Source organism: Oncorhynchus gorbuscha, linkage group LG23 (genome assembly GCF_021184085.1).
Source record: "Oncorhynchus gorbuscha isolate QuinsamMale2020 ecotype Even-year linkage group LG23, OgorEven_v1.0, whole genome shotgun sequence".
Classification (NCBI taxonomy): Eukaryota; Metazoa; Chordata; class Actinopteri; order Salmoniformes; family Salmonidae; genus Oncorhynchus; species Oncorhynchus gorbuscha.
In genome coordinates, this window is record NC_060195.1 from 392,764 (window position 1) to 405,357 (window position 12,594).

The following is a 12,594-nucleotide window of genomic DNA, read 5'->3' on the forward strand; positions in this document are numbered from 1 at the left end:
TTCCCTAGGTGGCGAAGGAAGAAACTATTTTATCATGTGGTGTTTGGAAAACAGCTAAATTAATTGTCTATTTTTATTTAATCTATTTTTATTTAACTAGGCAAGTCAGTTAAGAACAAAGTTATATTTACAATGATGGCCTACCAAAAGGCCCCTGCAAGGTCGGGGGCCTGGGATTAAAATAAATAAATAATACAATATAAATATAGGACAAAACTCACATCAGGACAGAGAGACCTAAGACAACAACACAGCATGGTAGCAACACAACATGGTAGTAGCACAAAACACGGTACAAACATTATTGGCCACAGACAACAGCACAAAGGGCAAGAAGGTAGAGACAACAATACATCACACAAAGCAGCCACAACTGTCAGTAAGAGTGTCCATGATTGAGTTTTTGAATAAAGAGATGGAGATAAAACGGTCCAGTTTGAGTATTTGTACCTGGGCCCTTCTCACGCATTCACCAGCAGAGAGATATGATGGATGAGAGTACAATAGGATTGTTCTTATCCTGATCAGTGTCTCATGACAGAGAGAGTGATAAAGTGTGTGTCACGCCTTGGTCATTGTATTTTGTGTTTTTGTTATATGTTTGGGTAGGCCAGGGTGTGACATGGGTTTATATGTTGTGTTTTGTATTGGGGTTTGTATTATTAGGGATTGCGGATGATTAGGGGTGTGTCTAGTTAGGCTTGGCTGCCTGAGGCGATTCTCAATCAGAGTCAGGTGCTTGTCGTTGTCTCTGATTGAGAACCGTATTTAGGTAGCCTGAGTTCGCGTTGTATTTTGTGGGTGTTTGTTCCTGTCTCTGTGTTGTGTTCACCAGATAGGCTGTAATTAGTTTCTCGTTCCGTTTGTTGTTTTTGTATTTATTCAGTTATTTCATGTGCCGCGATATATTTCATTAAAGTCATGAGTAACCTACACGCTGCATTTCGGTCTGACTCTCTTCATTCAACAGACGAACGACCTTAGTGTGTTTGGAAAGTGTGAAAGGTAAACAAAGCACTTACAGGGGTAACGTCAATAACTTAGACACGTGTATGTTGCTGCCTTTTGATTCACAGTGCAACACAATACACCAGAGATCATCATCTAGATCCAGCTGGAGTGGATGGACGGGGGCTGGAACAGAGTAATAAAATAATTGTAGGGCCTCCCGAGTGGCGCAGAGATCTAAGGCACTGGATCTCAGCGCTTGAGGCATCACTACAGCCCCCGGGTTCGATCCCAGGCTGTGTCACAGCCAATCGTGACCGGGGACACCCATGAGGCGGCGCGTAATTGGCCCAGCACTGTCTGGGTTAGGGGAGGGTTTGGCCGGCCGGGATTTCCTTGTCCCATTGCGCTCTAGCGACTCCTTGTGGTGGGCTGGATGCTTGAAAGCTGACTTTGGTTGCCAGTTGGACTGTGTTTCCTCTGACACATTTCCTCCGGTGCGGCTGGCTTCCGGGTTAAGCGGGCAGTGTGTCAAGAAGCAGTGCCGCTTGGCAGAGTTGTATTTCGAAGAACACATGGCTCTCGACCTTTGCCTCTCCCGAGTGCATGGGGGGAGTTGCAGCGATGGAACAAGACTGTAACTACCAATTGGAGAGAAAAAGGGAGACAAAATAGAAGAAATTGACCGCAAGAAGCCCAAACATATATAATGTTGAACTAAAACATAATGTACATAGCCAGTACAGTAGTGTTTGACCAGAGCTAGTACTATAATCAATGTGTTGATAGAACATCAGTAGTGTTTGACTAGAGCTAGTACTATAATCAATGTGTTGACAGAACGTGTTTGACCAGAGCTATACTATAATGTTGATAGTAAGTAAAACTAAATGCATGCTTTTCAATCGATCGCTCCCCACACCTGCTCGCCCGTACAACATCACTACTCTGGACGGCTCTGACTTAGAATACGTGGACAACTACAAATACCTGGGTGTCTGGTTAGACTGTAAACTCTCCTTCCAGACTCACATTAAGCATCTCCAATCCAAAATGAAAGAGCTGTCCAGTGTAGTGGTGCTAGACGGGCGGGCAAGTGCGGGCAGTGATCGATTGAATAGCATGCATTTAGTTTTACTTGCGCTTAAGAGCAGTTGGAGGCCACGGAAGGAGAGTTGTATGGCATTGAAGCTCGTTTGGAGGTTAGTTAACACAGTGTCCAAAGAGAGGCCAGAAGTATACATAATGGTGTCATCTGCGTAGAGGTGGATCAGAGAATCACCAGCAGCAAGAGCGACATCATTGATGTATACAGACAAGAGAGTCAGCCCGAGAATTTACCCCTGTGGCACCCCCATAGAGATGGCCAGAGGTCCGGACAACAAGCCCTCAGATTTGACGATTTGACACACTAAGCTCTATCAGATAAGTAGTTGGTAAACCAGGTGAGGCAATCATTTCAGAAGCCAAAGCTGTCGAGTCTGCCGATAAGAATGTTGTGATTGACAGAGTCGAAAGCCTTGGCCAGGTCGATGAATACAGCTGCACAGTAATGTCTCTTATCAATGGCGGTTACGCTATCATTTAGGACCTTGAGCGTGGCTGAGGTGCACCCATGATCAGCGCTGAAACCAGATTGCATAGCGGAGAAGGTATGGTGGGATTCGAAATAGTCGGTTATCTGTTTGTTATCTTGGCTTTCGAAGACCTTAGAAAGGCAGGGTAGGATAGATATAGGTCTGCAGCAGTTTGGGTCTAGAGTGTCACCCCCTTTGAAGATGGGGATGACACCGGCAGCTTTCCAATCTTTGGGAATCTCAGACGATACGGAAGAGAGGTTGAACAGGCTGGTAATAGGGGTTGCTATAAAAAAAAATTGGCAGATCATTTTAGAAAGAGAGGGTCCAGATTGTCTATCCCGGTTGATTTGTAGTGGTCCAGATTTTGCAGCTCTTTCAGAACATCATCTATCTGGATTTGGGTGAAGGAGAAAAGGTGGGGGCTTGGGTGGGTTGCTGTGGAGGGTGCCGGGCAGTTGAACGGGGTAGGGGTAGCCAGGTGGAAAGCATGGCCAGCCGTAGAGAAATGCTTATTGAAATTCTCAATATACACGGCTGTGACTATAACCGAAGAGAATACTCTTGGGAGGTAATATGGTCAGCATTTGATTGTGAGGTATTCTATTGAACAAAAGGACTTTGAGTTCCTGTACGTTATCACAATCACACCATAAGTAGTTAATCGTGAAACATACACCACCGCCTTTCTACTTCCCGGAGAGTTCTTTATTCCCGTCTGCATGATGTACTGAGAACCCTGCTGGCTGTCTGGACGATGACAATATATCTGAAGAGATCCTTGATTTTGTGAAACAGAGAATGTTACAGTCCCTGATGTCTCCCTGGAGAGAGATGTACTGAGGACCCAGCTGGCTGTATGTATAGGGACAGTATATCCAGAGAGAGCCATGATTCTGTAAAACAGAGAATGTTACAGTCCCTGATGTCTCCCTGGAGAGAGATCCTCGCCCTGAGCTCGTCTACTTTACTGTCCAGAGACTGAACATAAGTTATTTCCGGCTGTATGTAATAACACACACAAAAAAAACGTTCTTGTCTAATAATGTAAAAAAAAAAAAAAATGTTGCTTAGGAGCGAGAAACAGAGCTGTCTGTGAGCGCCATTTCAGTTGAGTGTATTAATTTGTACAACTGACTTGGTTTCCCCCTTTCCACTACTTATGGCCGACTTCATGATAATAGGAGTACAGGCAGAGCTGCCACTGAGATAAACTCTCACTAACCCTAATCAACTCGAACTCTGTAGCTGAGCATAAAATATTTACATCACGTCTCTATTGTTGCTCCGTGGGCAGCAGGATGTGAGGGAATGTGGTCGTGTCTGTACAATGTCCTGGCCGTCCAGAAAACAACTGGATTATCATGAAGTCCATTAAGTGACGTTTGTGAAATCATCCTAGTGCTCTTCTCTCAGCGCACGAAAGAATGAATGTGGTTTGGTCTATCTCTTATGTCATTGGTCTATCTCTTATGTCATTGGTCTATCTCTTATGTCATTGGTCTATCTCTTATGTCATTGGTCTATCTCTTATGTCATTGGTCTATCTCTTATGTCATTGGTCTATCTCTTATGTCATTGGTCTATCTCTTATGTCACAGCCCCTCTAGAACGTGTCAGAGTCTTTATCAATCTCTCCACGTTTCTAAATACCTCTATTGTGAAGGAGGACAATGACTCAAATAAGTAGCTAGGGCTTTTTGTCATTTTCTGAAAATTGGTGGAGGCCTAATAGCATTTTTCATGGGAAATTACCCTCAAACAGTGTGTTACTAACCCCCCTCAGTGGTTAGTAACAACCTCACACTGTAGATTGAATAGTACGGCAACATTTTGCCTGAGAGGCCAATGTGAGAAATGTCCATCATAAGAGAGCTATGCTGCTGGGCTCACCTTTTAGCCTGCGGTCCATAAGAGTCAATCACAGCTGTCCTGCTGGGCCCACCTTCTAGCCTGCAGCCATAAGAGTCAATCAGAGCTGTCCTGCTGTGCGGAGGCTTCTGGGAAACACAGCTCTTATGATCAACGTTTCTCACTTTGGTCTCAGACAAAACTGTGAGGGAGCTACAAACCACTGGAAGATTCGTATGAGACCTCAGAGATTAAATAATAAGCTGATTTGTTTATTTGTATAAACAGAACTAGAACAGTGGATATTGTTAACATTGAGGAAAGGCCTAGCGTGGTCAGCTCTCCTTCTGTCTGTCTATACACACCATCCTATATAACTGCTGTCTGTACTGTCTATACACACCATCCTATATAACTGCTGTCTATACACACCATCCTATATAACTACTGTCTATACACACCATCCGATATAACTACTGTCTATACACACCATCCTATATAACTACTGTCTATACACACCATCCTATATAACTACTGTCTACTGTCTATACACACCATCCTATATAACTACTGTCTATACACACCATTCTCTATAACTACTGTCTATACACACCATTCTAAATAACTACTGTCTATACACACCATCCTATATAACTACTGTCTATACACACCATTCTCTATAACTACTGTCTATACACACCATTCTAAATAACTACTGTCTATACACACCATCCTATATAACTACTGTCTATACACACCATCCTATATAACTACTGTCTACTGTCTATACACACCATCCTATATAACTACTGTCTATACACACCACCCTATATAACTACTGTCTATACACACCATCCTATATAACTACTGTCTATACACACCATCCTATTTAACTACTGTCTATACACACCATGCAATATAACTACTGTCTATACACACCATTCTAAATAACTACTGTCTATACACACCATCCTATTTAACTACTGTCTATACACACCATGCAATATAACTACGGTCTATACTGTCTATACACACCATCCTATATAACAACTGTCTATACACACCATTCTATATAACTACTGTCTATACACACCATCCTATATAACTACTGTCTACTGTCTATACACACCATTCTATATAACAACTGTCTATACACACCATCCTATATAACTACTGTCTATACTGTCTATACACACCATTCTATATAACTACTGTCTATACACACCATCCTATATAACTACTGTCTACTGTCTATACACACCATTCTATATAACAACTGTCTATACACACCATTCTATATAACTACTGTCTATACACACCATCCTATATAACTACTGTCTACTGTCTATACACACCATTCTATATAACAACTGTCTATACACACCATTCTATATAACTACTGTCTACTGTCTATACACACCATCCTATATAACTACTGTCTATACACACCATTCTATATAACTACTGTCTATACACACCATCCTATATAACTACTGTCTATACACACCATCCTATATAACTACTGTCTACTGTCTATACACACCATCCTATATAACAACTGTCTATACACACCATCCTTTATAACAACTGTCTATACACACCATTCTATATAACAACTGTCTACTGTCTATACACACCATCCTATATAACTACTGTCTGTACACACCATCCTATATAACTACTGTCTGTACACACCATCCTATATAACTACTGTCCGTACACACCACCCTATATAACTACTGACTATACACACCATACTATATAACTACTGTCTATACACACCATCCTATATAACTACTGTCTATACACACCATTCTATATAACTACTGTCTACACACACCATCCTATATAACTACTGTCTACTGTCTATACACACCATCCTATATAACTACTGTCTATACGGTCTATACACACCATCCTATATAACTACTGTCTACTGTCTATACACACCATCCTATATAACTACTGTCTATACGGTCTATACACACCATCCTATATAACTACTAGTGAGTGTATATATAGTGTGTATATATAGTCTAGTGAGTGTGTATATAGTCTAGTGAGTGTGTATATAGTGTGTATATAGTCTGAGTGTGTATATAGTCTAGTGAGTGTGTATATAGTCTAGTGAGTGTGTATCAAATCAAATCAATCAAATCAAATCAAATCAAATTGTATTTGTCACATACACATGGTTAGCAGATGTTAATGCGAGTGTAGCGAAATGCTTGTGCTTCTAGTTCCGACAATGCAGTGATAACCAACAAGTAATCTAACTAACAATTCCAAAACTACTGTCTTATACACAGTGTAAGGGGATAAGGAACATGTACATAAGGATATATGAATGAGTGATGGTACAGAGCAGCATACAGTAGATGGTATCGAGTACAGTATATACATATGAGATGAGTGTGTAGACAAAGTAAACAAAGTGGCATAGTTAAAGTGGCTAGTGATACATGTGTTACATAAGGATGCAGTCGATGTTGTAGAGTACAGTATATACATATGCATATGAGATGAATAATGTAGGGTAAGTAACATTATATAAGGTAGCATTGTTTAAAGTGGCTAGTGATATATTTACATCATTTCCATCAATTCCCATTATTAAAATGGCTGGAGTTGGGTCAGTGTCAATGACAGTGTGTTGGCAGCAGCCACTCAATGTTAGTGGTGGCTATTTAACAGTCTGATGGCCTTGAGATAGAAGCTGTTTTTGAGTCTCTCGGTCCCAGCTTTGATGCACCTGTACTGACCTCGCCTTCTGGATGATAGTGGGGTGAACAGGCAGTGGTTCGGGTGGTTGATGTCCTTGATGATCTTTATGGCCTTCCTGTAACAACGGGTGGTGTAGGTGTCCTGGAGGGCAGGTAGTTTGCCCCGGTGATGCGTTGTGCAGTCCTCACTACCCTCTGGAGAGCCTTACGGTTGAGGGCGGAGCAGTTGCCGTACCAGGCGGTGATACAGCCCGCCAGGATGCTCTCGATTGTGCATCTGTAGAAGTTTGTGAGTGCTTTTGGTGACAAGCCGAATTTTTTCAGCCTCCTGAGGTTGAATAGGCGCTGCTGCGCCTTCTTCACGACGCTGTCAGTGTGAGTGGACCAATTCAGTTTGTCTGTGATGTGTATGCCGAGGAACTTAAAACTAGCTACCCTCTCCACTACTGTTCCATCGATGTGGATAGGGGGTGTTCCCTCTGCTGTTTCCTGAAGTCCACAATCATCTCCTTAGTTTTGTTGACGTTGAGTGTGAGGTTATTTTCCTGACACCACACTCCAAGGGCCCTCACCTCCTCCCTGTAGGCCGTCTCGTCGTTGTTGGTAATCAAGCCTACCACTGTTGTGTCGTCCGCAAACTTGATGATTGAGTTGGAGGCGTGCGTGGCCACGCAGTCGTGGGTGAACAGGGAGTACAGGAGAGGGCTCAGAACGCACCCTTGTGGGGCCCCCGTGTTGAGGATCAGCGGGGAGGAGATGTTGTTGCCTACCCTCACCACCTGGGGGCAGCCCGTCAGGAAGTCCAGTACCCAGTTGCACAGGGCGGGGTCGAGACCCAGGTTCTCGAGCTTGATGACGAGCTTGGAGGGTACTATGTTGTTGAATGCCGAGCTGTAGTCGATGAACAGCATTCTCACATAGGTATTCCTCTTGTCCAGGTGGGTTAGGGCAGTGTGCAGTGTGGTTGAGATTGCATCGTCTGTGGACCTATTTGGGCGGTAAGCAAATTGGAGTGGGTCTAGGGTGTCAGGTAGGGTGGAGGTGATATGGTCCTTGACTAGTCTCTCAAAGCACTTCATGATGACGGAAGTGAGTGCTACGGGGCGGTAGTCGTTTAGCTCAGTTACCTTAGCTTTCTTGGGAACAGGAACAATGGTGGCCATGGTGGAAGTCTAGTGAGTGTGTATATAGTCTAGTGAGTGTATATATAGTCTAGTGAGTGTGTATATAGTCTAGTGAGTGTATATATAGTCTAGTGAGTGTGTATATAGTGTGTATATAGTGTGTATATAGTCTAGTGAGTGTGTATATAGTGTGTATATAGTCTAGTGAGTGTATATATAGTCTAGTGAGTGTGTATATAGTCTAGTGAGTGTGTATATAGTGTGTATATAGTGTGTATATAGTCTAGTGAGTGTGTATATAGTCTAGTGAGTGTGTATATAGTCTAGTGAGTGTGTATATAGTCTAGTGAGTGTGTATATAGTGTGTATATAGTGTGTATATAGTCTAGTGAGTGTGTATATAGTCTAGTGAGTGTGTATATAGTGTGTATATAGTGTGTATATAGTCTAGTGAGTGTGTATATAGTCTAGTGAGTGTGTATATAGTGTGTATATAGTGTGTATATAGTCTAGTGAGTGTGTATATAGTGTGTATATAGTGTGTATATAGTGTGTATATAGTGTGTATATAGTCTAGTGAGTGTGTATATAGTCTAGTGAGTGTATATATAGTCTAGTGAGTGTGTATATAGTGTGTATATAGTGTGTATATAGTCTAGTGAGTGTGTATATAGTCTAGTGAGTGTGTATATAGTCTAGTGAGTGTGTATATAGTGTGTATATAGTGTGTATATAGTCTAGTGAGTGTGTATATAGTCTAGTGAGTGTGTATATAGTGTGAGTGTATATATAGTCTAGTGAGTGTGTATATAGTCTAGTGAGTGTGTATATAGTCTAGTGAGTGTGTATATAGTGTGTATATAGTCTAGTGAGTGTGTATATAGTCTAGTGAGTGTGTATATAGTCTAGTGAGTGTGTATATAGTCTAGTGAGTGTGTATATAGTCTAGTGAGTGTGTATATAGTCTGAGTGTATATATAGTCTAGTGAGTGTGTATGTAGTCTAGTGAGTGTGTATATAGTCTAGTGAGTGTGTATATAGTGTGTATATATAGTCTAGTGAGTGTGTATATAGTGTGTATATATAGTCTAGTGAGTGTGTATATAGTCTAGTGAGTGTGTATATAGTCTAGTGAGTGTGTATATAGTCTAGTGAGTGTGTATATAGTCTAGTGAGTGTGTATATAGTCTAGTGAGTGTGTATATAGTCTAGTGAGTGTGTATATAGTCTAGTGAGTGTATATATAGTCTAGTGAGTGTACACAGTGCCTTGCGAAAGTATTCGGCCCCCTTGAACTTTGCGACCTTTTGCCACATTTCAGGCTTCAAACATAAAGATATAAAACTGTATTTTTTTGTGAAGAATCAACAAGTGGGACACAATCATGAAGAGGAACGACATTTATTGGATATTTCAAACTTTTTTAACAAATCAAAAACTGAAAAATCGGGCGTGCAAAATTATTCATATATGTATTGTGATGTCATTATGGGGTATTGTGATGTCATTATGGGGTATTGTGATGTCATTATGGGGTATTGTGATGTCATTATGGGGTATTGTGATGTCATTATGGGGTATTGTGATGTCATTATGGGGTGTTGTGATGTCATTATGGGGTATTGTGATGTCATTATGGGGTATTGTGATGTCATTATGGGGTATTGTGATGTCATTAAGGGGTATTGTGATGTCATTATGGGGTATTGTGATGTCATTATGGGGTATTGTGATGTCGTTATGGGGTATTGTGATGTCGTTATGGGGTATTGTGATGTCGTTATGGGGTATTGTGATAAGTCTGTAATGTAAAATGGATTAAGGGAAGGGGTCTGAATACCTTCGTAATGCCCTGTGTGTGTATCTCTATATCTCTATATTTCACTGAGCTACGTGTAATATAATGACATGATAGCTTTGGTTGGTGCATCCTGTTGGGTTGACCCTGATCAGTGAATAGATAGAGATGGTCTATGATTTGGTTGGTGCATCCTGTTGGGTTGAGATCCTGATCAGTGTGATATTAAGGGGGTTTGACAGTCTTTTCAAACCAATACACACTAATTTACCTCTGTGGGAATCTGTTTCTCATCAAATCAGTGTTTTGAGTGTCAGCGTCCAATCATATGACTTTGTTTTGTTCCCTCAGGGTTGGTGATTGGCTATTCTATGACTCCGCCCACCCTTGACAGCCCCAAAGAAGACCTTGTGATCCACGCAGATGAAACACTGACCATTACATGCAGGTAGAGTACTGTCTCTATGTCTCTCTGTCCATTACATGCAGGTAGAGTACTGTCTCTCTGTCTCTCTGTCCATTACATGTAGGTAGAGTACTGTCTCCCTGTCTCTCTGTCTCTCTGTCCATTACATGTAGGTAGAGTACTGTCTCTCTGTCCATTACATGTAGGTAGAGTACTGTCTCTCTGTCCATTACATGTATGTAGAGTACTGTCTCTCTGTCTCTCTGTCCATTACATAGAGGTAGAGTACTGTCTCTCTGTCTCCCTGTCCATTACATGTAGGTAGAGTACTGTCTCTCTGTCCATTACATAGAGGTAGAGTACTGTCTCTCTGTCTCTCTGTCCATTACATGTAGGTAGAGTACTGTCTCTCTGTCCATTACATAGAGGTAGAGTACTGTCTCTCTGTCTCTCTGTCCATTACATGTAGGTAGAGTACTGTCTCTCTGTCCATGACATGCAGGTAGAGTACTGTCTCTCTGTCTCTCTGTCCATTACATGCAGGTAGAGTACTGTCTCTCTGTCTCTCTGTCCATTACATGCAGGTAGAGTACTGTCTCTCTGTCCATTACATGTAGGTAGAGTACTGTCTCTCTGTCTCTCTCTCCATTATATGTAGGTAGAGTACTGTCTCCCTGTCTCTCTGACTCTCTGTCTCTCTGTCCATTACATGTAGGTAGAGTACTGTCTCTCTGTCCATTACATGTAGGTAGAGTACTGTCTCTCTGTCCATTACATGCAGGTAGAGTACTGTCTCTCTGTCTCTCTGTCCATTACATGTAGGTAGAGTACTGTCTCTCTGTCTCTCTGTCCATTACATGTAGGTAGAGTACTGTCTCTCTGTCTCTCTGTCCATTACATGCAGGTAGAGTACTGTCTCTCTGTCCATTACATGTAGGTAGAGTACTGTCTCTCTGTCCATTACATGTAGGTAGAGTACTGTCTCTCTGTCTCTCTGTCTATTACATGTAGGTAGAGTACTGTCTCTCTGTCTCCCTGTCTCTCTGTCTCTCTGTCCATTACATGCAGGTAGAGTACTGTCTCTCTGTCCATTACATGTAGGTAGTGTACTTTCTCTCTGTCCATTACATGTAGGTAGTGTACTTTCTCTCTGTCCATTACATGCAAGCTTTGATCATTTGAAAAATCTTTGTAGTGTTTGGGCAAAATCCAAAAGGTGCACCCCCTGGGGTCCCGAGGACCGAGTTTGGGAAACGCTCTCTTAACACCACTGAAAATAGCCATTTTAAAATCGCATGCTATACATCTTAACAGTGTTTAATTTAAACAACTTAAACCAAGTAGAAAGGATAATGGAACTGTATATACAGGTGAAGTCTGAAGTTTACATACACTTAGGTTGTAGTCATTAAAACTTGTTTTTCAAGAACTCCACAAATTTCTTGTTAACAAACTATAGTTTTGGCAAGTCGGTTAGGACATCTACTTTGTGCATGACACAAGTCATTTTTCCAACAATTGTTTACAGACAGATTATTTCACTTATAATTCACTGTATCACAATTCCAGTGGGTCAGAAGTTTACATACACTAAGTTGACTGTGCCTTTAAACAGCTTGGACAATTCCAGAGAATGATGTCATGGCTTTAGAAGCTTCTGATAGGCTGATTGACATCATTTGAGTCAATTGGAGGTGTATCAGTGGATGTATTTCAAGGCCGACCTTCAAACTCAGTGCCTCTTTGCTTGACATCATGGGAAATCTAAAGAAATCAACCAAGACCTCAGAAAAAAAATGGACTTCCACAAGTCTGGTTTAAAATACATCAGTCAAATGTTCTGTCAGGTTAGGGGTTAGTGTTAGGGGTTAGGGGTTAGTGTTAGGGGTTAGTTTTAGGGGTTAGGGGTTAGTGTTAGGGGTTAGGGGTTAGTGTTAGGGGTTAGGGGTTAGTGTTAGGGGTTAGGGGTTAGTGTTAGGGGTTAGGGTTAGGGGTTAGTGTTAGGGGTTAGGGTTAGTGTTAGGGGTTAGGGGTTAGTGTTAGGGGTTAGGGTTAGGGGTTAGTGTTAGGGGTTAGGGTTAGTGTTAGGGGTTAGTGTTAGGGGTTAGGGTTAGTGTTAGGGGTTAGTTTTAGTGTTAGGGTTAGTGTTAGGGGTTAGGGTTAGTGT

The 12,594-nt window shown here is 41.7% G+C and overlaps 1 protein-coding gene across 3 annotated transcripts in view; it reads left to right on the top strand.

Moving 5' to 3' along the window:
- The window catches only part of LOC124011396 (vascular endothelial growth factor receptor 3-like), a 220,323-nt gene that overhangs the window by 95,727 nt on the left and 112,002 nt on the right, over nucleotides 1-12,594 (top strand). For all 3 annotated transcript variants that reach the window (XM_046324723.1, XM_046324722.1, XM_046324724.1), the window contains exon 2: nucleotides 10,373-10,469. In XM_046324723.1, the coding sequence (XP_046180679.1) occupies nucleotides 10,373-10,469 (97 nt within the window). The remainder of the gene's footprint in view (nucleotides 1-10,372; nucleotides 10,470-12,594) is intronic.